This window comes from Leptonychotes weddellii, chromosome 5, assembly GCF_054177405.1.
Source record: "Leptonychotes weddellii isolate Sample4059 chromosome 5, ASM5417740v2, whole genome shotgun sequence".
Taxonomy (NCBI): Eukaryota; Metazoa; Chordata; class Mammalia; order Carnivora; family Phocidae; genus Leptonychotes; species Leptonychotes weddellii.
The window spans coordinates 22,415,412-22,443,380 of NC_138373.1; the positions used below are offsets into that span (position 1 = coordinate 22,415,412).

General features: G+C 49.6%; 1 protein-coding gene across 7 annotated transcripts; it reads left to right on the forward strand.

Moving 5' to 3' along the window:
- Positions 1–12,152: 12,152 nt before the first annotated feature.
- Positions 12,153–27,613, forward strand: SYT17 (synaptotagmin 17). 7 transcript variants are annotated; one of them, XM_081819951.1, is made up of 5 exons: positions 12,153–12,555; positions 16,258–16,275; positions 16,950–17,098; positions 23,536–23,684; positions 26,382–27,606. In XM_081819951.1, exons 1-5 carry the CDS (start codon positions 12,541–12,543, stop codon positions 27,116–27,118), a joined length of 1,068 nt encoding a protein of 355 aa, XP_081676077.1. In that variant the 5' UTR covers positions 12,153–12,540; the 3' UTR covers positions 27,119–27,606. The 7 variants fall into 7 exon arrangements, with proteins under 7 accessions (XP_081676077.1, XP_081676079.1, XP_081676081.1 ...); XM_081819955.1 differs by having other exon boundaries at positions 12,156–12,555; positions 16,253–16,275; positions 26,382–27,595; XM_081819956.1 differs by lacking the exon at positions 12,153–12,555 and adding an exon at positions 15,386–15,782 and having other exon boundaries at positions 16,253–16,275; positions 26,382–27,595.
- The last annotated feature ends 356 nt before the right edge of the window (positions 27,614–27,969 follow it).

Consider the following 27,969-nt stretch of genomic DNA (forward strand, 5'->3'; position numbering starts at 1 on the left):
AAAAAAAAAAAAAAGAACTTGGCTGGGTAGGAGGCTCAGAGGCGTCATGGAGATCCCGTTAAGATTGATGAAGCCCGGCAATGGGTGGGTAGATGCCTCTCTCTGAGAAACTGGCTGAACCTACAGAGTGAGGATAGGTCTAGAATTGAGGGGACCAGTCCCACCCAGTAATTACATCGTTACTCACTCTGCAGCATTTACTTTGGAGAGGGAGGGAGCCTGATGGGCAGGGACACTCTCTGGGTCATGCCAGATTGGGGGTGGGGGAAGCCTAGACTTCACAGCTGAACTTAGCCCCCCTCCAAAGGGGCACACGTTTGGGTGTCTGAGACTCTGGTGAGGCACATGATCCCCTTCTCAGGGAAGTCTGTGGCTCCGGTAGTCAGGGAGGAAAAATGTGGTCCCCAGGAGAGTGAAGTTAGCCCGGCCACAAAGAGGATCCACTGTTAACCTGGGTGTGACAGGCAGGAGACACTTCCCCATCCTAACGCCTGACTTCACTTTTTAAATTCAGCTCTCCCTGGATGATCTCTCCCCTTCTCCAGTTTTCCCTGTGCTGTGTGCATTCCCTCTGCAAGACGGGAGGAAGTCAGGTTAGGGGAGGCCTTGCGTGCCAGGGAGGGGGTTGGTATTTATCCTGCAGGCAGTGGGGGCCACGGAAGGCTTCTGAGCTGGGCACTAGCATGCCTAGTGTTTCCCATACCTTCACCCTGCACCATGCCTGGCTTGTAGAAATTCGTACTCAATACACTTGGTAGAATAAATGACCTGTGCAGTGTTTTAGGGAGAACTGGGTGAGTTTCCACTATTTTAGCACAGCCTCTTTCTCCACTGTCCTAAAGCAATCGCCGACCCACCCTTCCTCTGCAGGATGCTTTGCATTTATTTCTACTGATCGCACATTCGATTTTTTTCAGGGAGATTAGCAGCTCAGGCTTCACAGATCTTATCTCTGAACCCACAAATACCTAGAACAATGGGTCATCTAGTAGGGTTTGACATTGGTCCTCACCCAAAGCACTGTGGTTGGCCCGTCTTTGATTTTTTTTTTCCCATGATAACCTTCAAAGTTGATCGGGTTTAATGGAATTAGAGCACTGTAAAAGACATGAATATCCTAAGATAATAATGCCTTCATTCGTCCTATGTTCAGTCTCCAGGATTCTGTGGGGTCAGAAATGGAATGATCAGGCATTGTTTGGTATAACAGAAAGAGCTCACTATCAGACACCATTCAGATCCCAGCTCTGCCCCTTAGTAGCTGTCTGGCCTGGAACGATTTGCTGAATATCTCTTGGTCTCAGTTTTTTTCTTGAAAACTAGGTACTGCCTGTGTGTCCGGCTCACAGAGTTGTTGTGAGGATGGTAAGGAAGACACATATTTAAGTGTTTAGGACAGTGCTTAGTCACATAATAAGGGCTCAATAAATAGTTATTGAATACCATCCCACAGTGAAAGTCCTAGTGATTGGGATGCTGTATCAAATACTTGATATTTTCAACCCAAGGCCCATGAAAGATACTGGGGCTATTTCTGGGCAAGGATGAGAGTAAACACCATGAGACACGCTTTAAGGATAAAACTTTTTTCTTTTTTAATAAAACTCTTAAAATAAGATTCTCTTTCTCCTCCTAGAGCTCTCCAGCCTCAGAGATCATTTGGATTTAAGCTTGCAAGGGAAGGTGGTTTTTTGTTTTTTAGCTTTCAATCCTGGATAGGAGTGTGGGTGGGGGTGAAGGAGGAGGGGGTGCAGGAGGGACTCAGAGGAGAGGAGGTACGCTCGGAAAGATCCTGAGCTTGGTTTGAAGATTTGTTGTCATTGTCGCCTTGAAATTGTTAATAACATTTTGAACAAGGGGCCCCACATTTTCATTTTGCACTGAGCCCTGAAAATTATGCACGGCCAGTCCCGTATAAGCGGAGGGCTAAGGAGCCGAGGGGGCTCAGCAGATGCCGAGCTGCCTGCCCATGTGGACCATCTGGTGACCGTCCCCTTTGGATCACGTGCTTTCCCAGAATCACTCAACACTTGTAAGTCCTCTTGACTGAAGAGAGAGGATGTGGACATGGATGGCACTGTCTTTAAAAAGGGAAAATCTTGGGCGCCTGGATGGCTCAGTTGGTTAAGCGACTGCCTTCGGCTCAGGTCATGGTCCTGGAGTCCCGGGATCGAGTCCCGCATCGGGCTCCCTGCTCGGCAGGGAGTCTGCTTCTCCCTCTGACCCTCCTCCCTCTCATGCTCTCTTTCTCTCTCTCTCAAATAAATAAATAAAATCTTTAAAAAAAAAATTAAAATAAAAAAAAAAAGGGAAAATCTTGCTGCCCCTGACCAGAGTGGATGTGAATATAACCAGGAAGGCATTTCCCTATGAACACTGGTGAGACTGTCACCTACATACTCTGAAGTCCACGCTGGCTGCCCTCCCCCATGGGCCATCATGCCCTGTTAGGATTTTTCCGCCCAAGGGGGTAATATAATGGCTATCTGGCGTTTCTGCCTTTCTACCATTCTTACCGCCTCTGTGGGAACTGCTTTTTGCTTTTCCATGTGTTTCCAGTGGGTCTGCCACTCGTGGTGTCCTGTCTCCCCCCACAGGCACGGGCACGTGACCCGGGCTGGGCCACTCAGAGTGCTCCATCCGCCCTCACCTCTGCGATGGACCCGATGGACCCGCGGTGGCCATTTAGGAGCCACCAAAGCTGAAACTACCTCCGTACTCTGATTGCATGGAGATGGAAATGACAGGTCATCTGGAAACAGACCAATCGGAGTATTTCATGCTTCCTCCATTCCCCGCATCACAATGTTAGATTTTTAAAGTTTTGTTTTGTTCTAAGATTTTATTTATTTATTTGACAGAGAGAGACACAGCGAGAGAGGGAACACAAGCAGGGGGAGTGGGAGAGGGAGAAGCAGCCTTCCCGCTGAGCAGGGAGCCTGATGCGGGGCTCGATCCCAGGACCCCGGGATCACGACCTGAATCGAAGGCAGACGCTTAACCGACTGAGCCACCCAGGTGCCCCACCATGTTAGATTTTACTCATATATTCCTACTCGCCACATGAATGTGGGATTTATCCCTTGCTCTGATGCGCACAGATCCCTGGGGCTGGTGCGGTTTACTCAGTGATGGGGTCAGACAACGAAGGGTCTGCAAACATGACCAGAAAACCACCTTATTTTACTTTACTTTTTTTAGATTTTATTTATTTATTTGAGAGAGAGAGAGATACAGAGATTGTGAGAGAGAGCACAAGCAGGGAGGAGAGGGGGAAGCAGGCTCCCTGCTGCGCAAGGAGCCTGATGCAGGACTAGATCCCAGGACCCTGGGATCACGACCTGAACCGAAGGCAGACACTTAATCAACTGAGCCACCCAGGCACCCCCCCAGAAGACCACTTTAAAATGTCAGAATGAATGTTATGAACCCTTTTGGGTCTTACTCAGGGCAGAAATAAGGCTATTTATAACCCTTCATTTGTATTAACTGGGACACCAATGGGTATTTTCATTGATCTTTTTTTTTTTTAAAGATTTTATTTATTTATTTGAGAGAGAGAGAGCGTGCGCAAGCCAGGAGGGAGAGGGAGAAGCAGACTTCCCGCTGAGCAGGAAGCCCGATGCAGGGCTCGATCCCCAGGACCCTGAGCCAAAGGCAGATGCTTAACCAACTGAGCTACCCATGCACCCCATCATTGATCTTTCATAGAAATATATATCTAAAAAGTGAGGAAACATATAATTCTCAAAGTGAATTTGAGAGGAGAGCCTTTAGACATAGGACAACAATAACAACAACAACAAAAAACCTTTAGGCAGGAGATTTCATTTTATTTTCTTTTTAAAAATAGCTTTGTTGATATGTAATTTACATACTGTAAAACTCACCCATTTTGAGTGTACAATTCAATGATTTCCAGTAATGCACAGAGTCATGCCACTGTCACCACAAAGCACTTCTAGAACAGTCCTGTCACTCCCCAAAACTCTCTTGTGCCTATCTGCATCCATTGCACATTCCCACCCCCACCCCCAGCCCCAGGCAACCACGACTTTCCTTTCTGTCTCTATAGATTTGCCCTTTCTGGACATCTATGAATGGAGTCACATCATATCAATGGTCTTGCTTATCTGGCTTATTTCACTTAAGACAAATGTTTTCAAGGTTACCCACATAGTGGCATGTATCGATCGTTCATTTCTCTTTATTGCTGTAAAGTATTACATTGTATGGCTCTACCACACTTTGTTTATGCGTTCACCCATTGATGGGCATTCGTGTTGTTTCCACTTTGGGGCAATTATGAAAAATGCTGCTGTGGAGGATCACATATAAGTTTCCATGCAGAGCAATGGCCCTTTAGATGATGTTGAATTCTTCTTCACCACAGAGAAACAGGCTCTTTCTTGGAAGAGTACATAGGCCTTCATGAACCTTGCCTTGAATAATGGATAACGTGTTCAAACTCATCTGCTACCCCAGAGAAGGCAAAATTGTTATAGGGACTATCAGAAGGTCTCGGTCCCTATACAGGAGATTTCCCCATGTCTCTCTTAACAAGGTGGGATAAGACCCAGGTGGGGCCCATTAGTTTCTCCCTGGATTGACAGACCTATGGATGTCTGGAAAAATCTCTTTTCTCACTGGGGTGGTGATGCTGAGAAAATGTAAAGTTGGCGCCCATGAGTGCCCCTTGTCCTCTACATGGAAGGAGACTGTTGGCAAAATCCATTCATTCATTCAACAATACTGTTGAACACCTTCTATATGCAAGGCACTGCTCTAGGTATAAGGGATACAGGTGTGGGAGAAACAGACCAAAAAACTACAAAAAAGGCTGAGCTCATAGAGCTTGTTTCTAGTTGGGAAGACAGACCATTTAAAAAGAGGAAAAATATAAGATATGTAACATGGTGATATGTTTTATGGAGAAAATTTAGCAGGGACGGCGAACAGGGAGTTCTTGGGAGAGGGGAGAGGTTGCTATTTTGAAGAGGAAAGTTGGTGAAGATCAGATAGAAAAGGTGATATTTGAGCAAAACCTAAAGGAGGTTGTATTATCTAAAGCACTAATGAACTGCCACAGACTTAGCTGCTCAAAATAATTATTTATTATCTTTCATATTTATTATTTTACATATTTATTATCTTACAGTTTCTATGGGTCAGGAGTCTGGGCACGGCTTAGCTGGATCCTGTGTTTCAGGGTCTCTCTCAAGTCTTTAATCAAGGGGTCAGCTGGGTGGGGGTCTCACACGAAGGTTCAACCAGGGAAGGATACACTTCCGAGCTCACATGGTTGTTGTCAGAATTTTAGCTCCTCTAGGCCTATTGGGCTGGGGTCTCAATTTCTAGCAGGGCACCCTCATCTCCTTGCCATATGGGTCTCTCCAACATGGGAGCTTGGGTCATACAGAAAGAGTTGGCTACCAAGGTAGAAATTACTGCCTTATCTAACCTAATCACAGAAGTGACATCTCATCACCTGTGATAAGTTCTGCCCATACTCAATGGGAGGAGATTATGTGAGGGGGTCCATACCAGGAGGCAGAATCATTATGGACCATCTTGTATGCTGCCTGTCATACGGGTGACAGACTGAGCCATGGGGGAACTCAGAGGGAGGAGTGTAACAGGCAGAAGAAACAGGTGCAGAAGCCCTGGGCCAGGAGCTTGTCTGGAGTGTTCAAGAGTGAGGAGGCTGGTGTGGAGTGGAATGTGCAAGGGGTAGGGGAGTAGAGATGGGGACAGCAGAGGAGGTAATGGGGGGCCAAGTTATGTGGCACCTTTTTGACTTTCCCCTTACGTAAGATGAGTCACTGGAGGGTTCCGAGCAGAGGAATGACATGAGCTGACATTTCTTCTAGATCCTCGATCCTCCAACTGTGGTCTGCGGATCACCCTAACTCTTGTTAGCAATGCACAATCCCAGGACCCACCCCAGACCTAGTGAATCAGAGACTGCATTTAACAAGATCTCCAGGCGAATGGCATGCACAGTACAGTTGGAACCTCAGTGGTTCTCACCCTGCAGCCAGCATCAGAATCAGCTGGAGTGTTTGTTGAAACACAGCTTGCGGTCCCCTCCCCCACCCCCCAGAAGTTTCTGATCCGGTAGGTGCAGGGTGAGGACTGAGATTCCCCATTTCTAGCAAGGTCCCAGAGACGCTGACGCTGCTGGTCCAGGGACCACGCTTTGAGAACCACTGGCTTACAGTGTGCCTGGTGCCGGGGTGCAGGGACGAGGAAGACCAAGTCCTTCCCTCGAAGTTGTGCAGAGCATCAGACCCTGCTCCTGGCCTCTGGGGGAAAATGACACATCAGGCCCAAAGCTCTTTCCTTGTTATAAGTCCTAGAAAAGTAGATTTTATGTGCTATCACACGGTTGCCTACCCTAGCTCTCGGTTCTATTTGTGCAGCTAAATTCCATCTCTCTTTCTCCTAGCTGTGGCAGAGACAGGAACAGGTGGTCACCAGCGCCCTGCCAATAGCTCCTCAGATGTTTGCAGCCCATTATTAAATCACCCTCAGATTTTCCTTCTTGAAGACTAAATAATTAGCTACCCTTCTCTGAATCATGGGGTGGAGAGGCTTTGGCTGACTGCCGCTCCCGGCCTCAGACGGTGGCATATGTGGTGGAAATTCTTTTTTTTTTTTTTTTTAAAGATTTTATTTATTTTTATTTGAGAGAGAGAGAATGAGAGAGAGGGAGTACATGAGAGGGGGGAGGGTCAGAGGGAGAAGCAGGCTCCCCGCCGAGCAGGAAGCCCGATGCGGGACTCGATCCCGGGACTCCAGGATCATGACCTGAGCCGAAGGAAGTCGCTTAACCGACTGAGCCACCCAGGCGCCCCTGTGGTGGAAATTCTTGAACCAGTGTGGCGGCTGGAGGTCAGATGGCGTGGGGGCTTCAGAAGCTAGACCCGGGGACTCCATCACAGCAAGATCCTTAGAAGTGACGCCAGCAGACGGGAGGCAAGATGGCACGCTTGGTGCGATGCAGAGATCAGCTGGAGGTGAAGTGTCACCGGTGAGCCACACATCCTCAGGGATTATGGGCACCATCAGGGGCACCCCTGCCCCAGGGCCATCTCCCACCCTGACTCATTCCAGCCAATGGATTGGCCCCCGTGGGGATGAGCCTCCTAGGAAGGAAGTGTGTGAACATCACAGAGATGATGTCCTAGCATGCCAAAGTCAAGGTCACACGTTGGACCACCTGCATCAGCCATCTCCTGGGAGAAGAGGCACCATGGCCTCAGATTCAGTGTTATGGGAGAAAGAAACAGAGAACCACTAATTGTGAACATACACGAGTGTTTCACATTTTCTCATGTGCTGGACTTCACACCAGCCCTCAGAGGGAAGCATTATACCCACTCTGCTGGTGAGGAAAACTGAGGCTCCTGGGGACGAAGCAGCCTGCCTGAGGCCACACAGCTATTTAGGTAGGCCAGGCTGGACTGGAATCTAGATCTCTTGCTATCCTCAAGCCACATTGCTGTTGGTGAAGATGAAGAAGGGGGTCGGGGTCCTATGTGGGGTTACTTGGTCTTGTCTGCCCTGGGGATCATACTTAACAGGTGTCTGCTCTGCTTCTTGCCAGACCAGCTATTTAATTAGCCCAGAGCCTTCCCACTTCCCCAGAGTTCAGAAACACTGCCCAGGGTTATGGGCACAGCTAAAACAGGATCGGAATGGCATGTTTGGGAAGCTATATAATTAAAACTGACTTAGGAGACAAGTGCCGTCAGCCTGTTTGGCAGAAATAGAAAGTCACCTAACCAGAATGCGTGTTGCCCATATGGTTGCCCGTGATTGCTTTTTGCTGTTCTGGCACTTTTGAATTATAATAGATATCCTGAGGTCTGTGGTTTGCCCTGCCACTCCTAACTACCCTCTTAAGGATCCTGAAGAGAAAACCATTATTATGTGTCTGCCCTCTGGGGTTGGAGGGGAGAAGTTGAGGGGCCAGGTTCCTTTTAAAAGCTGTGGACTGAGGTGAGCCTGTAATTGCCCCCAGGAGATGACTGAAGCCTTATCTCCTGATCGACTCTGAGCACCATTCTGCCTCAGAGGGGTCTGAACTCCGGAACCAACTCATCTGCCCATTGGACATCTCCACCCCCCCACCCCACGTTCCATAGCCACCCCATTGTGGGCATGTTGTTTTGTCTCCCAGAATGTCTTTCCTAGAGAACCCCATGCTTCCCCTCTCTGCGTGGTCTTCGTGGGATGGTGGCTCATGTGATCTGCTCACCTGGTCTGGGTGGACTCAAGCAGGGTGCTAGCTCCTCTGGACACAGTGCTTGGTCCAGAGGTAGGCACTTAACCCAAGCAGGACCAATTCGAGTTTTTTTCCTTAATATTTCATAAAAAGTCTTACTTTTGGAAAATAAACTAATAAACCAGAAACTCAAGTCCACTACTGGCCATGTTTCTGCCACGTGCAGCTAAACCTACTCCAGGAGAAAAAAATTCCAAATGTTCAGAGAAAAGCCGTGAAGAGGTGAGATATGGAGAGAGCGAGGCATTGTGACTGACTTCTTTTGCATCTCTAAATCCGGGCCTGACTGTAGGATTGGCCCCTGGACTTCCCAGTCAGTTCTTTTCTCCCTCAAGCTGGATGGAGTGGAGTTTCTTCCAGGAACCCTGCACAATACGTATCTGAGAGTCAACATATCCAAATATAAAACCCCAACTCTTACCCCCAGCAAACCTGCCTTCCTCCAGCCTCCCCTGCCTTCCACCACCTTATCATTGCTCATTCAGTTATAGCCACTGATTCACTGCTATGACCACAGTTCAGGCTCAAATCAACTCATACCTGGATTGCTGCAACCTCCTCCCTCCCTCCAGGCTTGTCTCCCTGTCACAGACAGACAGACAGACACACACACACACACACACACACACACCCCTGCCAAAATCCTTCTGGGCCTGACCCTTCCTGCTCTTCTACGGAGTAACTTACCAGGCTGCAGGGCATCTGGCCTCTCCTACATATTGAACCTCACCTGGCGCCATCCTCCCCTCACTCCAGCCAGAGAATTACTTGGCAGTTCCCACTCTTACCCCTGAGCTAATGCACACGTTACTTGCAGGGGTTCCTAACCCTTTCTGTGCCATGGATCCCCCCACCAGTCTGCTGAAGCCTATAGACCCCATCTCAAAATAATGTCTTTAAATCATAGAGTAGAATACATAGGATTATAATGAAATGATAACTCTATGCGATACACTTATCAAAATATTAAAACCAATTTAAATATGGTGATGTAAGGGCTTCTTCATTAATGCATTAAATAGATCTAGTAGTGGTGATTTTTCAAGAAGTAAAGAGTATAAATAAAATTTCAAGTTATTTGCCTCAACTGTAATGTGATGTGAATGTACCTGATTTCGATTGACTTCTATTTCTATTCCACTCTATTTCTCTTTCTATTGGTGACAAACCCAGGTAAATGCTAATACTGTTGTGGTTTGTTGCCTGCATCCATAGTGAAAGAAGATACTGAATTTCATGTAGAGGTTAGTGACAATGGAGATGTAACTCTTTTCCTCCCTAAGTTCAGGAACCGCACAGAATTCTGAAGTAGGGGCTTCTCCCGAGACCTGGTGAGTACCAGCTGCTTTGTGCAAACAGGCACAGCCTTGCTCTGAGTCCACATTACACCTCACAGCTGGACTACAGGTCCCTGTGAAGAACAGGGAGAGACTCACAGAGCTGGGGACACTGAAAGCCAGTCTTGGAGTGACATCTGAGAAATGACTTAGAACTGACTTCTTGTTCATTCTTTCTTTGGAGGCAGGATGGCGCAGCTCTGAGGAGCTGGGCTTTCAGAGTTAAACACGTTAGCATTTTTGTCCTGTCCCTGTCACTCTTCACTTGTTTACCTAGGGTGATTCACTTTCTTTCTCAGAGCTTCAGCTTTCTCATCAGGAAAATAGGACGATGATAGTACCCACCTTGTAGGGCTCTGGTGAGGATAACAAAGGAATACATGTGAAGTGCTCAGCTCTCAACCATGATAATGACTCAAGAGTTGGCAGCATCCATATTAGCTATTGTTACCATCCAGTTACGCATTCAACAAGCATTTATTAAGCACCTATTGTGTGCATGTGCTTTACATACGGAGATGAATTTGATAACCCCAGAGGTAGGTTCTCTTGTGCCCATTTAAAATAACCTCATTCGGGGTGCCTGGGTGGCTCAGTCGTTAAGCGTCTGCCTTCGGCTCAGGTCATGATCCCAGGGTCCTGGGATCAAGCCCCACATCAGGCTCCCTGCTCCACGGGAAGCCTGCTTCTCCCTCTCCCACTCCCCCTGCTTGTGTTCCTGCTCTCGCTGTGTCTCTCTCTGTCAAATAAATAAAATAAAATCTTAAAAAAAAAATAAATAAAATAACCTCATTCACAGGAGGAGGGGTGCTTGGTTTTCCCAGACAGTTTTAAGTCCTTAGGGATTAAGGTATCAAACTAATCCTAAGGATTTCCTCCCTCTTCCCCCAATACCCAGTACTGCGAGGCAGTGTGGTGCGGTGGCTAGGGGAAGCATTCGGTGTAGGCTGTCTAGGTTTGAATCCCAGCTCCTCAATGACATATACACCCCTGGGCAAGTTACTTCCCGGCTTTATGCCTCCTCTTTTCTCATCTAGAGACTGGGATAGTAATAGTGCCCACCTCGTGGTTACCAGGGAATTGAAAGTTGAATTTGTGTAAAAGGCTTAAGGCAGAGCCTGGCACACAGTCTCAAAATGGTTAGCTCTTCTTCCTGGAAACACCTGGCAAACTCTTCCACCTCTCTCAAGTTCCCCCCAAAAGCGCCTATCCCAGTAGGCACCCCTTCTGGGTGAAGCCCTCTCCCCGCCAAGCACCCTTTCCATCAGTGCTGAAGAAACAGTATGAATACTGTTAAGTGGTTAGGAGGGCACCCTGTGTGGATTCAAACGCCAGTGGGGGTGGGGGTGGGAGTCTACCTCACTGCACCTCCGTCTCATTTGTGAATTGGGGACGACTGCAGCGCCTTCGCCAAAATAGTTAGGAGTCAACAGCAACAACGGAAACATTTATTGAGTGCCTACTCTGGTCAGGCGCTGCGTTCGACATAGAGTGAGGAAGGCAGAGGACAAGGAAATGAAATCATGCTTGCGAAGTGTTGAGCACAGTGCCTACCGGATGATAAGGGCTCAGCACGTATTGTACGCCACGTGCTACGAATGAAATCTGACGGACGTACAAAAAAATGTGCACCTGTTCGATTTTCACGCAAAAGATGTACACAGACGCCCATTACGCCTTGTGCTTATTACTTCCACGTTCATTTCTTCACGTATCCCCACAAAACAGCCCTGGAGAAGAGGCAGGACAGAGATTTTATGCCATTTTTAGTGATGAAAAAGACAGACGGAGGCGCTGGGAGTTAAAAGGCTGATAAACTGGCGACTGACAACGGGAGACGGCTGGGCATTTTAAAAAGAGAACCAGCGGAGGGCAATGTTCCACTTCGAATCCCTCAGTAGCAGAGTGGGCCCCAGTTCTGTGGCCTTGGGGGTGGGAGACCGGTTTGGGGGAGGACTCCAGGCCCAGGGCGCCCCAGCCACGCGGGCGGGCGGGACAGGGTGGGCACGCCCGGGGGCGCTCGCTCGCGGGCACGGAGCTTTGAGCGGGCAGAGGCGCGCACGGCGCGGGCGCGACGCTGGGTGGCGCTGCTGGGCCGCCCCGCTCCAGACCTGTTGAGCCCAGGGCGCAACTCGGGCAGGGGTAAGGTGAAGGGGCGCTCCGCTCTCTCCGCGCGCCCCTGCGGCCCCGGCCACAGCACGTTCCCGCCTCCCGGCGCCCTAGGCCCCCACCTAAACTTAAAGCTCCCATTCATTTGACCTCTGCGTTCCTCGCCGCAACAGTTCTAGGCGCGACGGGTGGGGCGGGAATAAAGTTTTTCCAACCCGGACTGGGAGAGGGCTGGATGGGGAGGACCCTCCCCGCCCCAGACTCCACGGCGGGCAGGACTGTACCCCCTCGGTTTCAAGACCGTCCCGGGGGCTCTGCTCTCGGTAGGTGCCAGCCCCGGTGCCGACCGGATGGGCTGACCCGCGCACCGCCCCCTCCCACCCCTTTCCCCATCCCCTCCCCCGCCTCTGGCGCGCCCGGGCCCCGGCGTCTCCAGTCCCGCCTGCGCCGGGGTCGCTGCAGTCCACGCGGCCGCCCCGGGCTCCCTCCCCAGGCGCCCCGGCCTCCTTCCAGCCAGGGCAGCGCCTCGGGGGGAGCGCAGGACAGCGAGAGTGGCCGAGGCGGGGGCTCTGGGCGCCCCAGCTCCCAACCTGGGAGGCGGCCCCGACTCCGGGAGCCGGAACGCAGGGAAAGGCAAGGACGGGGCGGCCGGCGGAGGGGCGGGCGCCGCTCATCAGCCACGCCAGTCACGTCTGGGGCCACCCGGCTGCCTTTTTCTTCCTTTCCCCCCCCTCCCCTGTTGGCGAGGGCAAAGTGGCCGTGGCGGCGCCATGCCCGGGCCGGAGTGAGTGCGCGAGGGCGAAAATGGCGTACATCCAGGTAGGGCTGAGGCTGGGGGGCAAGGTCCGCGGTGCGGGTGGGGGGTGCCGCGCCCCCTCCGGCCGTGAGCGCGCGGAAGGGAGGGCACACGGCTGGGCTCCCACAAACTTGCTTCGAGAGAAAGGGTGCCCGAGGGCACGCAGCCTGTGCAGCGGCACGGGTGCGACCCAGGATAGGGGGCTGGGGACCCCCACACCCGGGGATGAAGGGCCCCTGTGGACTCTGCCCGCGCGCCCTGGCCTCCTGGGGAGGGAGTGGGGGTGGGGCGGACTTTTCTGCCCCCATCCCCTCCCCTTGCACCCCACCCCAGAGGAGGGGCCGCGGGGAGGGCGGTCCGGGACGCGCCAGCCGCCCGGCCCGCCAGCTGCCGTTGCCGTGGCGACGGCTCTGGCTAATTGGCCGGCGGAGCGAGCCTGAGGCAGCTGTTCCGGCCAGGAGGGACAAGGACGTCGTCTCTCCCGGGCACTGGGTGCTGAGGGGTGGGGGACATACTACAGGCGCGCTGTTGGTGGGGGCGGGAGCAACCGATCATTTTCGGCCATTGCATTGGGGTCTGGGAGTTGTGGACCCCCATCACCTTGAGGAAACTCTCACAAGAATCCTTGGACTGAAATAATTTCCAGGCATCCTTTTTGGGGGGAGGCTGCTTGATTACGAGACCTTTCCCTTCAGTACAAGGCAGGGAAGTGGCGACAGGTCAGCGCCAAGGTCATGCAGTCACCCTGCAGTCAGACCCGTTGAGCTGCTTGCTTTCTGGGGTTGGCTCCTCTCTGCCCGGCAGAAAAGCCTACAGGTTCCCACATCTAGGGTGCATCTGGGCTCACTTCTCTCACCCTCAGCTACAGCCGAGGGGGCTGCTGGTTTTCTGGTTCCCCACTGGCTCACATCTTGTCCTCAGACTTTTCAGCCTGGCAGGAACTCTGTGCTCTGTCACCCGTCTTGTTCTCCCCATCCCTCTGGTGGCTTAGATTTGCACCACTGGCTTCTATGGAATCTCTAGATCCTCTTTTCAAGTTCAGTGAAGGTCATATTTTCTATACACTTACTGCAGGCTGAATGTCGTGGGGCTATTCAATAGTCACTCAACAAACACTTGAGTGACCACCTATGTGAGCTCTGGGGATACAGTTGTGAAAACAGCATAGTCTCTGCCCCTCAGAATGCACAATCCAGTGAGAAATACACAATATTAGACCATGCTTCTGTGGGTTTTAATAACCACCTTCAGGACAGAGATTAGTGACTTGCCCAAGGTCACACAGCTGCTTAGGGGTCGTGGTGGGATCGAAAAGGGAGATGGTGGGGATCAGTGGGGGATTTGTTAAGCAGCTAAAATGAGACTGGCTTGGTGAAACTGACTTTCCTTCTAGAACCAGGTATGAAACTTTTTCTATAAATGTCCAGATAGTACATTTTTTTTCTTGGAGCGCTACATGGTCTGTGTCATAAATATTCAACTCTGACTATGGCATCGAACGACTATAGACCATAGTAAATGCATGGGCGTGGCTGTGTTCCAATAAAACTATTTGTGGACACTGAAATTTCAATTTCATATACTGTGTGCTAGTCAAGAAATATTCATTTTCTTTTGGTGTTTTCCCAACCATTTAAAAATGTACAAACCATCCTTAACTGGAGGACCATACAAAAGCAGGTTGTGGGCTGGATTTAGCCTTGCAAGTCATCGCTTGCCAACACCTGTTCTAGAATATCTGGATTCTCCTTCTTCCTATTTCTTTCTGGCTTGAACCGGTGATCCTCTCTCCGGTCAAATACATGAACCCAGTGGACTCCATGTGAAGAAAGACTTAGCATGCTGGGAACATGAAAACATCTTCCCTCCCCTCTTTCTCTTCCTTGGTTTCTCTTTGCTCCCGGACATTCATCTTATACCTGGGGTTTGAGAAAGGATTGGGCCCTACGGTGGCCTTTGTCTCTACTCATGTGGTTTTATATAAACAGTGTCTTTTGATCACCACACACCTAGGAAATGCTTTCCCTCTATGGAAAGAATGGGCATGGACTGTTGTCCAAGGAAAAAGCAGCCCTTTATCCTTGCACTTTATTGTAAGCATTTTCAAGCACTTCCTCATGTAAGTGCACGAGGGCATAGCTTTTTGCTACTTTTTCACTGTTGCAGCTGCCAGGACAGTCTCTGATGCCTAATAGGTTCCGACTGGTCTTGACAAACCACCTTGTTCTCATAAAGCCACAGAAAGAGTGCAGATATTTTGCAGCTGGGCAGCACACACAAGCATTTTTATAGTCAAGAGTCCTAGTTTAGCCCTTCCATTAAAGAAAAGAGGTAACTGAAGTTCAGAGTGGCCCCCTGACTTACCCAAGTCACATGATTGGCTGGTGGTGAAGCCAGCACTAACACTTACCCGCTCAGCTCTGCGTGACCCCCAAGCATCTTCAGGTCTTGCTCTGTGTGTGGTTCGAGTTTTGCTTTTGGAAGAGTCTGTGATTAGTGCCCGAGACTTTCTTTCCCAAGCTGCAGCCATTCCCTTATCACTTCAAGGATTTTGAATTTTTCATGAGCTGTGTACCACTTGTACTATATTTACTTAATACTTTTTCCTATAAACGGACTCACTTTCTTTTTTTAACTTAAAATCATATGAAAAGGAAACTTTATGTCACTACCATAATAGAAAACGAGGATCACTTGATATAAACAGAAGGCAACTGGAAAAATAAACACAATGATAGTAATGCCATACAGTTAGTTATGTCCAAGGCTCTGAGCTGAGGTCTGTTCTCTGTTTAAAAAGGAAGAGGGGATGGGGGCGGGGGGGCGGGGGGGCGGGAGTTGTACAAGTGTTAGAAACATGTTAACATGCAATGGTACCAAACTGAGACCTCCTCCTTGAGAGCGAGAGAATTGAAAAAGAGGATAGATAACTTTCTTCGTCTTGATTCCAAATTCTGAGTTTGAGTTCATCCCGGGGATTTATCCCAGGCTGGGATGCGGGACTCCTAATCTACCTGGTTTCCTTGGTCCATTCATTCCTAAGCCACTGCGACTCTTCCCTGGCAGAGGGGAAGGGAGTCTGTGCCTTGGGAACGGGTGACAAGTCCTGATGGGAGGTGGGGCTGAAAAGGGAGGTAGCCCCACCCCCCACCCCCTCCCAGGCCCAGATTATGGCTTCCTTCTCTGCTCCCTGTGTTTGTGGGTGGTCATATGAAACTCCCCACCATCACCATTGGAGCAGAATTATAAGGTAGGCCCCCTGGGAGGGTGGGGGGGAAGCCAAGTCACATCCCCTGTGCGTCTGCCTGCGTGTTAGCTAATCATGTCCTTTTGGGTTGGCTTCATGGCTATTTCTGTATAGGAAGGTTTGCTCTTCTGAAGTGTGGCTGCATTGGATAGAATGACTATCTATCCACCCGGTCTGATTCATAACAGCATACGGTGCAAATCAAATCGAAATGCTAAAGTTTCCCATTTATTCGGTGTTGGTTAGCCAGGAGGCTCCCAGCAGCCCCGCAGATAGCACCTTGTTAGGGAGTCAGCTCCCTTCCCAGGATGGTAAGTGGAAAGATTCAGGGCTTTTTTTTTTTTTTTTCTTTCTTTCTTTCTTTTTCTTTTTTCTTTTCTGAGTTGCTGGAATATTGCTAAACTGGTCTTGTCTCTCTTTTTGTAACCCTCTCACCCCCGACGCCCCTTGGCTTCTTCGTGGATCTCTAAAAGGGCAGTTGGAACCTTTAAACGAGGTGGGTTAATTCGATGATTCCTTTGGTCTGGTTTCTGATCAAGAGGTGCTTGCCTTTCATTTCGGAGTCTTATGTGGGGCTGTGGGGCTGTTCAGTATTGAACAATGACTGGATGTTTAGAACGGCACGGTTTTGATGCCTTTCTATGGAAGGAGGGAGATCCCGATGAAGAGGAGACACTTGTAGACAGGCTAGATTGCTCTCCCCACCACCGTCCTTATTCCGTTTGGTTACCTCTGTTTACTTTCGTGTCACTGAGATGATTTTTTTTAAAAATCTTTTTTTGCTTTGCTTTCAAGAAGACAGAGTAATATTCATTGTGTTTCGAGAACATATTGTATAGCTCTCACGGTGTTGTATAAACCACCCACCTGTCAAGAAAGACACTCACATAAACTACCAGAGAAAATACCTGCAAATGTTTTGCTCACTATTAACGGCTCCAGCAAGTTGGTGTTTGCCATCTCTGTGCCTGCAGTTGGTAAATAGAAACGGAAAACATTTTGTTCTAAGTGTTCAGCAGCAGGGACAGACCTCCTGAATGTCCTTATTTCTCAGCGGGGATCGGCTGCTTGTAATTTTCGGGTGTTTTTCCTTTTCCTCCTCTCCTCCCCTCCCACCTCCCCTCCCCCCCACTCCCCCTCTCCACTGCCCACCTCCCCCGATGGCCTCAGGGTTTTCTTTCTAGAATCTCCGATCTGCTACTGTGCAGATGGACTTGCAGGCACTGCTGTGAGAAGTGCTATGAGTCCAGCTGTTGCCAGTCGAGTGAGGATGAAGTTGAAATTCTGGGACCTTTCCCTGCCCAGACTCCTCCCTGGCTGTAAGTAAAACTGCTCCGAACTTCCTTGAAAGCGATCTCAAGACGTTTTCTTGGCTCAGTTTGTGCGAGGGGGTGCGGGCAGGAGGGCTTGGGGTATGAAAGGGGGAGACGCTGAGTGTCCGTGGACCTCTTTGCTGCTGACGGGGACCTGCTCTGTGCCTCTCATTTTGTTTGGCAAGCTGGTGGCCGGGCTCTAGCTTAGCTAGGTCCCCCTCGGTTCGTCTGAGACTCGGAGGGCACAGTGTTAAGCCTGTGCGCGCTTTTAATCATGTCGAGTGTCGTTCCAAGTGGAAGAAGAGATCTGTGAGCATCTGCATTCTTCAAGGGATGTCGAAATTCTAAGGATGGCCATCCAAGTCAGTATGACCTACAGTCCCAGCACCCGACCCAGTGCCTGGCACAGAGTCGATGCTCAGTGAAAACTGCTGGATGGTTGGTAGACCGCATGGACAAACAGGTGCCTTTTTGCCGGTCTGAACAAGGACTTCAGACCCAGGGAAGCAGAAAAGCACCTCCAGGCTCCATCCTGTCCTCCAACGCTGTTTATGTTCTCTCTGGCATCTTTCATTTTATTTCCAATTCGTGCTCCTCCCGCGCCTGCATACAACATCTCCATCTGCCAGTCACTCAGATATTTTGGGAACACAGTTTTGAAGCTTCTCAGCCACGTGTCTGGTCCACCTCTCAGTGGCTAAGAGAGGAGCGTGGCCAGAGAGCCTGGGTTGAGTCTAGAAGGCCAGCGCCTAGAAGGGCCTGGCCACCAGTGAGTCCAGCTCTCCTGTGCAGAGCGGGAGGCCCCGAGAGGGCGGGAGGCAATGCAAGGGCCCACAGCCAGAGCCTCAGGGGGAACCCAGTGCTGTTCCAGCTAAATCTTTGAGCTGAGATTCTGGAAGTCCATGATATCCCCTCTTTCCCTCCAAGTTGGGGGTCATGTCTCAGTCCTCTCATTTGCTCTTCTTAGAAGCAAGCATCAAATATTTCCATAGCACAATGGCTCTATGTCAGGCCCTGTGCCTTCAGATCCTGTGTCTCCTACTTTTTTCTAGTTCTGTGACCTTGGGCAAGTAGTTAGAGCTCTGTGCCTTGATTTCCCATCTGTAAAATGGGGATGATAAAAATAATAGGGTTTATCTCATATGGTTGTTGTGGTGACTGCCAGAATTAGTACACAGAAAACCCCTACAAATGCTTGACCCCTGGTTGGCAATCATAAACGTAAGTGATTCATCTTACCCTGTTTGGTCTCCGTTTCCTCATCTGTAAAGTGAGGACAGTAATAGAACTTCCTTTATAGGGTTGTGGTTCTGAGTAATGAGATGTGCACATAACATGCTTCACAGAGTAGTAAGTATTCGTTTCTGAATTTGTAGGTATTGATGGAGATTCTTTAAACTGGTGTAAAGACAGTGTTAAGAAATGTTTTCATTAGTCACGGGTTGTAGTCTGAGTCCTGCAGGTATGCGTAGAGTTGAGATGTTTGGTGAATGATCGAGAGATCATTCCCACTGTCCAGTGCCCTGTGTGGCAGAGGTTGGCTCAGCCCATCTGGTGTCTTGAAAGCCATGCTCAGAAGAGTGCCAGCTCTGCGAGGGTGGGGTTTTTATCTGTGTTGTTCACTCCAAAAAATTGTTATTGACCAACTGACAAACTTACAGGCAGAAATTGAATCCTGAAAGTGCCAGTCATCTGGTTGAAAACTTAATCTCAGTTTCTTTGGTAACTGTTTCTCGAGTATGCCTCATGTGCCAGGCACTGTGGGATGCAGAGACTACATAGAGTCCGATTACTGTGCTCAGGAGATTTTAAATCTTGTACAGGAGATAAGGCAGGTACATAAGCCCAGCTGCCCCCGAGAGTTGTGCATTCACACCCTGCACACCCATATGACAGTTCTGCCTAGAGTCTCATTATGGAAAAAAATATCCAGGGAACAGTGGTTTCAGGCATAGCTGGATCCAGGGGTCAGATGTTGTCATGGGCATGCATTTGTGCCTTCTCCCCTTCCCTCTGTCTCTGTTTCTTCTATATTGGCCTCATTCTTTTTTGGGGGGCAGGGAGGGGCAGAGGGAGATGGAGAAAGAATCTTAAGCGGGCTCCATGCCCAGCTTGGAGCCCGACACAGTGCTCAGTCTCACAACCCTGAGATCATGACCTGAGCTGAAATCAAGAGTTGGACGCTTAACCAACTGAGCCACCCAGGCGCCCCTTTATCGGCCTCATTCTTAAGCTGCTTTCTTCTTTGCCTCAATAGCAGCAAACAAACCAGGATGGGCTCTCATTGCTCTGATTTGGGTCATGTGCCAGTCACTTGAGCCAGTCACTTTTTTTTTTTTTTAAAGATTTTTTATTTATTTATCTGAGAGAGAGAATGGGAGACAGCATGAGAGGGGGAGGATCAGAAGGAGAAGCAGACTCCCCGCTGAGCAGGGAGTCCGATGCGGGACTCGATCCCGGGACTCCAGGATCATGACCTGAGCCGAAGGCAGTTGCTTAACCAACTGAGCCACCCAGGTGCCCCGAGCCAGTCACTTTTGCTTGGAGGAAATGATGCTAGGATCATGCCTGGATTGTCTGACCATCCTGGAACCAGGGAAAGGGTCATTCCCACCTGACACACATGAACCGAGCTAACAGACTAGGGGTGGGCAAACTTTTCCTAGAAAGGGCTTAGTCTGTCACAACCACTCCTAGACAGTGTGAAAGCAGCCATAGGTGGGACATTACTGAGTGGGTGTGGCTGTGTTCCAGTCTTACTTCATGTACAAGGTCAGGCAGGAGATTGGGCCCCGTAGTTTGCCAATCTTTGTAATAGACAGTTTGCATGCTGTAACCAGAGAGGAGGGAATGGACCTAGGTTGGGCAAACTCCACAGTACCTAGGAAGAGTGGGGGGAATCATGGAAAATGAGCCTGCAAGCTCAGGTCCTGTAGGGTCTTGAATGCCAGATCAAGGAATTTGAATTGGCCTCTGAACCAGTGGAGAATCGTGATGGACCCTGAAAATCCTAGTCAGGTACCTGTTTGCCCCAGATACCCAGATGTTGAGTATCACGGGTGCATGGCCTAGGTTCTAGCACTGAGCTGGAGGACAGTTGCACTTTACCCTGGCTGCTGACCCATTGTGCAAGTGGGGGACTCTTTCTGGGGGCCAGGGGTGGGGACCTTCTGGGAAGACACTTACTTTGGTTTTGCCACAAGCAGAGAAGAGGGCTGGAACCTTCCCAGCACGGCCAACACACCACACAACACTGGAAGGCCCCATTCACCTGGCGGTTGTTATGAATGATACCACCTAGAGCTTTGCAGTCGAAAGCCTGAACAACGGTACATGACTTTCTGTGCTTCTCAGGATGAATATATTGAATCCTGGGTAGCAACTTAGTACATTTTTGGCACTCAACATAATGCAAAATGTTAAGAGAAGTCTGTAAAGGGGAGGTGGGTTAAATCATTCAAAAAGTGAATTTACAGCTTGTGCTTTCCCCAGATTTGTTTACCAAGTGGGCAGTTGCATGTTATCAAACAGACAGGGAGTAGAAATGTCAAGTGTATAGGCATTGCAGTGCTGTTCCTACTGTGACATTTGAGCTAAGAACCACAGGACATGCCTCTCCGTGGGACGGCCTGTGGCAGATGAGCTAGTCCTTTGTGTGGGGGATTTTAGGGGATACGCCATTAATTGTCAGATATGCTCCTGTCATTTGGGTCCCCCAGCTTTCCTTGGCTGGGCTGGACTGGTGAAGGTCAGGAAAACTGTATGCGGTCCGACTGGCTCCTTTTGGAGCGATGCCAGAAAGACTAAAGTCAGGTCATTTCTTTGTCCATCAAGCGTGTATCGAGGACCTACTGTATACACAGCTCCAACAGGCCTCATAAGGGATACCCAGCTCAGTAGTTTAGGGCATGCCATTCGGAGTCTGGTATTGCTGGACTTCACTGGGAGTTGAACAGTGGTGCAGAATAATTATCCATCCCATCCCCACCCCACCAGGCTTCCCTTCCACGCCCTGCCCCCCCCCATCTGTAAAGGGGGTGAGGCTTGTTAATAACAAGCACACTCTGGATTGTTTTAAGGATTAATGAGATGGTTCAGACAGAGCATTGAGCACAGTGCCTGGCACACAGTTGGTACTTAGCGCCTGGTATCTTCGATCAAGATAAGTATAGATCGAGGGCGCCTGGGTGGCTCAGTTGGTTAAGCAACTGCCTTCGGCTCAGGTCATGATCCTGGAGTTCCAGGATCGAGTCCCGCATCGGGCTCCCTGCTCGGTAGGGAGTCTGCTTCTCCCTCTGACCCTCCTCCCTCTCATGCTCTCTCTCTCTCAGTCTCTCTCTCAAATAAATAAATAAAATCTTTAAAAAAAAAAAAAAAAGATAAGTATAGATCGCCCCATTAAGGAGCGTACCCTGCTGGGGGGCGGGAGGCAAGATATGCACTCAGATCATTTTGAGACAAGATGAAATCAGATAAGAATGACAAGAAGGGTGAATTCATTCATTCGTTTACTGAGAAAATAAACGAAGACTCCACATGTGCCATATGCCATGCTAGGGCAAGGTCGGCAGTGGTGAACAAGAGACACTGAGCAAGGACTTAGTGTCAGACGCAGAAGATAAGCCACAGCTAAAGATGAGTTATGTGCATTGTTGGAAGAGGGAAAGAAGGGCTGATGGGGTAGGAGGAGGTGATAGGGACAGGGTGGGGCGTCTCTGAGGAGGCGCTGTTGAGACTGAGACCTGACTGATGAGAAGGAACCAGACAGGAGATGGAGACAGGAAGAGCATTCCAGGCAGAGGGAACAGCATGGCTCAGCTCAGTGTGTTGGAGGAAGGGCTGGGAAGCCCGGTGGGTGCAGAGGAGTTAGGGGTGGCTCAGACATTGTCCGAGAGGACTCAAGCGAGACTTCAGGGGCGACAGCACTTAAGCTGAGCCCCGAAGACTGGATGGGACTTAATAGGTTGGAGGTGGCTGCTGCAGTGACGTATGGCCACGGCCCTCCAGGAAACAGGCATGCAGGTGGGGGTGCCTGAGGTGGTTCCACCTTCTTTGGAAGATGCTGCAGCTTTCATTTAAGGGAGAGAGAAGAATGAATGATACAGTATGGCTGCATTTCTGTGCCTTCCCCTACTCCCCCTCCCCCCATTTCATCTGCTGCGTGCACCTTTTACAGACCAGGAGTGGGAGGCAAGCAGGGACTGGGCATTCCCCCTTACCCCCCTTAACCCCCATAACATGCCCGGTCTTGTCCTGGCTGTGACCCTTACATTGCTTTGGAAGAACATCAGATCCGTCTCATTTCATGCACAGGATGCATCTAAGGACCTCCTAGAATTGGAAACTTGCATTTTTCAAGACTAGCTTATGCACAGGCTTAAATGTCAAGCTGGGTAGGGGGTGGGGGTGGGGGATGTAGTCTCAGAAGGTATCCGTCTACAGCCACAATCGCTTAGGGCTGAGTCAATAGCAGCATCCATCTCCCGGCCACTCCGCCAGCTTTTTTCCCCACCTCTCCCCACCCCCCCCCCCAAGCATCCTTACCTAGCTTTTTGGGGATTGGGGGATCTTAAAGATTGTTATCATGCCAGCTAAAATGTATTGAGCACACACCTACTATGTACCAAGAACTGTTCTAAGCATTTTATATGCGCTAACTCATTCAGTGTGGAGAGCAACCATCTAAGGTGGGTACTATTATTATTCCCATTTTGCAGATGGGTAGATGGAGGCACAGAGAGAGGAAGGGCCTTGCCCAAGGTCACCCAGCCAGGGTTCAGACCAAGAGGTTGTGCTCTTAATTGCTACCCTGTATCTCCCCACCCCCGACCCAGTGCTTTTTCTTCTTTTAGTATTTTTCATCCTCATTGGGAGCACATTGAATCATGGCGGCTGCTCATTTTTAGCTGTTCCTTCACATCGAACTATTACTCTTAAGTCATTGATTCTCAGGGCCATTTTGTAGCTTTAGCCCTGGCGCTCAGAACTCTCGAGTTGACACTGTTATAGGATACTTTTAGAAGATGCTAAAGTATAGACACAGTGAGGGTTGAAATAGCAGGCCGTTTCCCACCAAAAGCCACTTGCAGAAGTTCAGATGGGTATAGACAACCCTGTGGTTCCTTCCAGACTGATTGACAGGTCTGGGCTTGACTTAGCGTGGCGCCTCCATGTGGCAATAACCTGAATAAGTACATATCCCTCCCCACTGTCCTTGACAGATTGTTCTAAATCAGAAAGTCCTTATATCATTTCTCATTTTGTGCAAAAAGTAAGGCATTATTGAGAGTCTAGGGCTGCCGCACTGATTCAAGTTTGTATTACTGCAAGTTGTATAAACTGGATCTGAGAGCTGTTTCGTCGTGGGTCTGTCTTCCCAGGGGCGGGGATGCCAGTCCCTGGAGATTTTTTGACAACCACTGAGACCTCTTTCTTTCCTATAGGATGGCCGGCCGGAGCAGTGACAAGGACGGGGATTCCGTCCACACAGCTAGTGAAGTCCCTCTGACCCCACGGACCAACTCCCCAGATCGCAGATGCTCATCCTCAGACACGTCAAAGTCTACGTACAGCCTGACCCGAAGGATTTCAAGTAAGCATCTTTGCTGTGACTGCCTAGGGATCCTCATGAAATCCTGTGCCATTCAACCTCCATTCACAAATTAAAGTCCCATTAGCCAGGTCCCCAGGACAAAAGAGAGCTGGCTTTCCCAGACACTCGGCAGCATCCCCAAGGAAAGATGTGAGGGAAGGGCTTGTCTTCTGGGGAGGGGGCAGAGTGGGATGACAGTCCGGGCAGGAGACAGGATGATGGAGAGATGATAACCGTGTGACCAGAGTGCGTTGCACCTGATTTCTGCTGAGTTCAGCCGGAAGCAGTTACTTGATCGATTTTTCTTTCTCCTGATCACAAATTTCATTGAATTGGCTCAGTTGATTGACGTGGTCAGCATATTATCATTTCAGACCCCAAAAGGTGGGTGTTCCCGTGTTGTATGGCAGCGCTTGCAAATTCAAGTAACTTCAGGGGCCAGGTGGGTTTTGTCCGTGAATGAGTTGGAGAGGGTTGGATAGAAATGAGATTCGTTCTAATGCAGTGACAAGTGGCAGCTGACTCAGCCTCAGTTACCGGGGCGGGGTGGGGACTGTGGCCATTTGGGAAGCCAGTGCCCCACTGAAAGGGGCAGTTGTTACTCAGCTCTTGCCGGGGCGGGGGCGGCGTGCGAGATTGTGAGCTCCGTATTGCCTGCCCTTTCTAAAGAGAAACTGGCGATCTGGGGTTTTATATGAAACTTCTTTAGCTTTAAACCCAGACAAGATGTATCTCTAGGTCAAATAGGGTCCACAGGCCCCCCAGTTGGTCCACTCGGATGTACAGCATCTGTCTTTGACCAGATGGCATGGTTTGGGTGGGGAGGGAAAAGGAGGATAAAGCCCAAAGACCCCCAGCCTCCTTTCACTCCCCGAAAGGATCTCTGCTGTCTCATTCAGCTGTCTGCAATTCACTTAACAGAGGGTGGGGAAAAGCTTAAAATTCATGAAGTAAATCCACTCAGGTGGAAATATTGGTGTCTGATCTTTCTTGGGGGTAAACGGGGGGCGGGCGAGGAAGTAGAGAAAAGTTCAAGGGCTTGAAAGAGTGAAACAGAGGGGATGTGAGGCCTCTCTAGGCGTCAGTCTTTCCATCTGTAAAGCAAGAGGCCTGTTCCCGACCTGCGCTGTCCAGTGCGGCAGCCACCAGCCACGCATCGCTGGTGAGCATTTAAATGGGGCTGAGCCCAGTGGAGACATGCTGTATGTGTTACGTGCCCACGATTTTGAAGCCAGGAAATAAAAGAGAATTTACACTGTCTCACTGAGACGTTTTCATTTTGATTATATGTTGAAAATATTAATTTCACCCGTTTCTTTGCACTCTTAAAGAATTGGAAGACTTTATGTTACCTATGTGGTTTGTATTTCTGAACCCCACTGTATTTCTCTTGAATAGCACCCGTCTAGATGATTCCTAGGTCTCCTGCCCAGCTCTGTACGCAGATGATTATCATTTAGCACATAGTTATCAGAGTACCAGCCATGCACCAGACCAAAGTCTCATGATTTTAGCGGACAAGACAGGTGCTGGGGCACTTAACAAGAAGGTCGTGAAAGAACGAATGCTACATAACCCTGCTTTATATGAGGAATCTGATAGTCAGACTCCTAGGAGCAGAGAGGAAAGTGTGGTTACCAGGGACTGCAGGGACGGGGAGCTGGGGAGGTGTTGCTTTCCGTTATGCAAGATAAAGAAGTTCTAGAGCTCTACTGTACAGCACAGTGCTTATAGTTAACAATATTGTATACTTAAAATTTTACTAAGAGACTTGATCCTGTGTTAAAGGTCCTTATCATCAGAAAAATTAAGTAAATAAAGAAGGCAGGAGAACACTTTGGGAGGTGATGGGTATGTGTATAGCACAGAGTGTGGTGATGGTTTCATGGCTGCGTACTTACCTCCAAGCTCATATATGCACAGCTTTTTTTGTATGTCAGTAATGCTTCAGTTAAATAGTTTTTTAAAATAAAATTCCATGAGCTCATTGCTAGAATCAAGGGATGAGCAAAGATTCGAATGATGGACTTGGGAGCCATAAACTCTGCTGGTTGATGGGGAGGGGAGAGGCACCCCACAAGTGGGGAAGTCCAAATATGATCCTTGAAGAAGTACAGTAGTTACCATGTAGCGAGCTGTTACTGTGTGCACATTCTGTGCCGAGCCCTTTCCATGCATTGGCTCCTTGAATCACCATAATCTTTGAAGCAGGCGCTATGATTGACTCCATTTTATGGGGAAACTGAGTCCCAGGAACTCTGGCTCCACAGTCCACTCTCCGGAAGGGGAGGCCGTATAGGGTCACGGTTAGCCTCAAGACTCTGGGGCCAGACAGGCTGGGCTTGACTCCCGGTTCTTCCTCTTACTACCTGTGTCACTTCCGGAGAGCTATTTTGAGTTTCTGTTTCCTCATCTGTCAAGTAGGGATCGCCATTATCTAATACCTTGTGGAGATCCGATGACTTGATATGTCAGTGTGTTGAGAACAGTGCCTGGTTGTGATGGGGATGGTCATGCCGCCATGTTGCCTCTCAGGGAATAAATAAGAGGATCTCAAGGTGTGGAGAGCAGATGGCAAAGAGATTTGGGCAACAGTGAACAACGTGAGAATCTAGGAAATGTTGCCAGTTTCATGAAGCGGCCCAGGTTTGGTCCCACACGTGGCAGTGTTAATTGTTATTTCTGGCGGCTGTTTAGGTCTTGAATCCAGACGACCCAGCTCCCCGCTCATTGATATTAAACCCATCGAGTTTGGCGTTCTCAGCGCCAAAAAGGAGCCCATCCAGCCCTCGGTGCTCAGACGGACTTACACCCCAGACGACTATTTCAGAAAGTTCGAGCCCCAGCTGTACTCCCTAGACTCCAACAGCGACGATGTGGACTTCCTGACCGATGAGGAGATCTTGTCCAAGTACCAGCTGGGCATGCTGCACTTCAGCACCCAGTACGACCTGCTGCACAACCACCTGACCGTGAGGGTGATCGAGGCCAGGGACCTGCCGCCCCCCATCTCCCACGACGGCTCACGCCAGGACATGGCGCACTCAAACCCCTACGTCAAGATCTGTCTCCTGCCGGACCAGAAGAACTCGAAGCAGACGGGGGTCAAACGCAAGACCCAGAAACCCGTGTTTGAGGAGCGTTACACCTTTGAGATCCCCTTCCTAGAAGCACAGAGGAGGACCCTGCTGCTGACCGTGGTGGATTTTGATAAGTTCTCCCGCCACTGTGTCATCGGGAAGGTGTCCGTCCCTTTGTGCGAGGTTGACCTGGTGAAAGGCGGGCACTGGTGGAAGGCGCTGGTCCCCAGTTCTCAGGTAAGGGGTGGGTTGGCGCTGTCTCCTGCTGGGAGCTTTAAAAAAAAAACAAAAAAAAAGGTGCTTTTCATTTCATTATTTAAATCGTCTTTGCATGTTAAAAACTTTTTATTTTGAAACAAGTTTTGACTTGCAAGCAGTTGCAAATGCCATACAGAGTTCTTGTCTCGTCACCCAGCAGCCCCAGTGATAAATCTCACACAACCCGAGTGCCTTAGCAATGCCAGCAAAGTGACGTTGGCAACGGAGCTTCGGACCTTATTGAATTTTCATGGAGTTTTACATGCACCACTGTGTGTGTGTGTTTATGGAGTTCTATGAAATTTTACCGCATGTAGAGATTCATGTAACCACCACCACCCTGGGAGCTTTTTGTCATCAATGCCAGGTTATTAAATAAGGAGAATGATTGTCCAGGGTATGAAGCTATCAGTCATTTTGACTTTCAGAAATTGATTTGGGAAAAATAAAATGAGGGCTGAAGAACAGGATGATCTATGGATGTTTTTCAGGCAAATTGTGAGATTGGCTTCTTTCCCCCTACCAGCCCACAGACAGGCAATTGGCTGCTTGGGAAGCCACCCACGGACCCGGCTCTGTCCCCAGTGGGCTGAGAGCATCCCTCCCTTGGGCATTCTGTGGACTGGAGGATGACAGTGCATGCAGTGTGGGTGGAAGGAGGAGGTGGGAGCCCAAGGGCAGGAAAAGACCCAGCCAGTGGGAGGCCAGTCTAGTCCATTCACGCTGAGGGTGACAATCTTGTGTAACGCAGGCAGGATTATTTTACGTCTGACACACCAAGGTGCTTTTCAAAGCTGAGCTCTACGGGTCAGGGATTTGATGATTCAGCAGCACACCTGAGTACAGGTTTTAAACATGGGGACTGGAGGGGTTGCTCTTCTGTGTGTGTGTATTTCTGTGTGTGTGTGTGTGTGTGTGTTTCTAATCAAAGATAGATTTATCCTTCA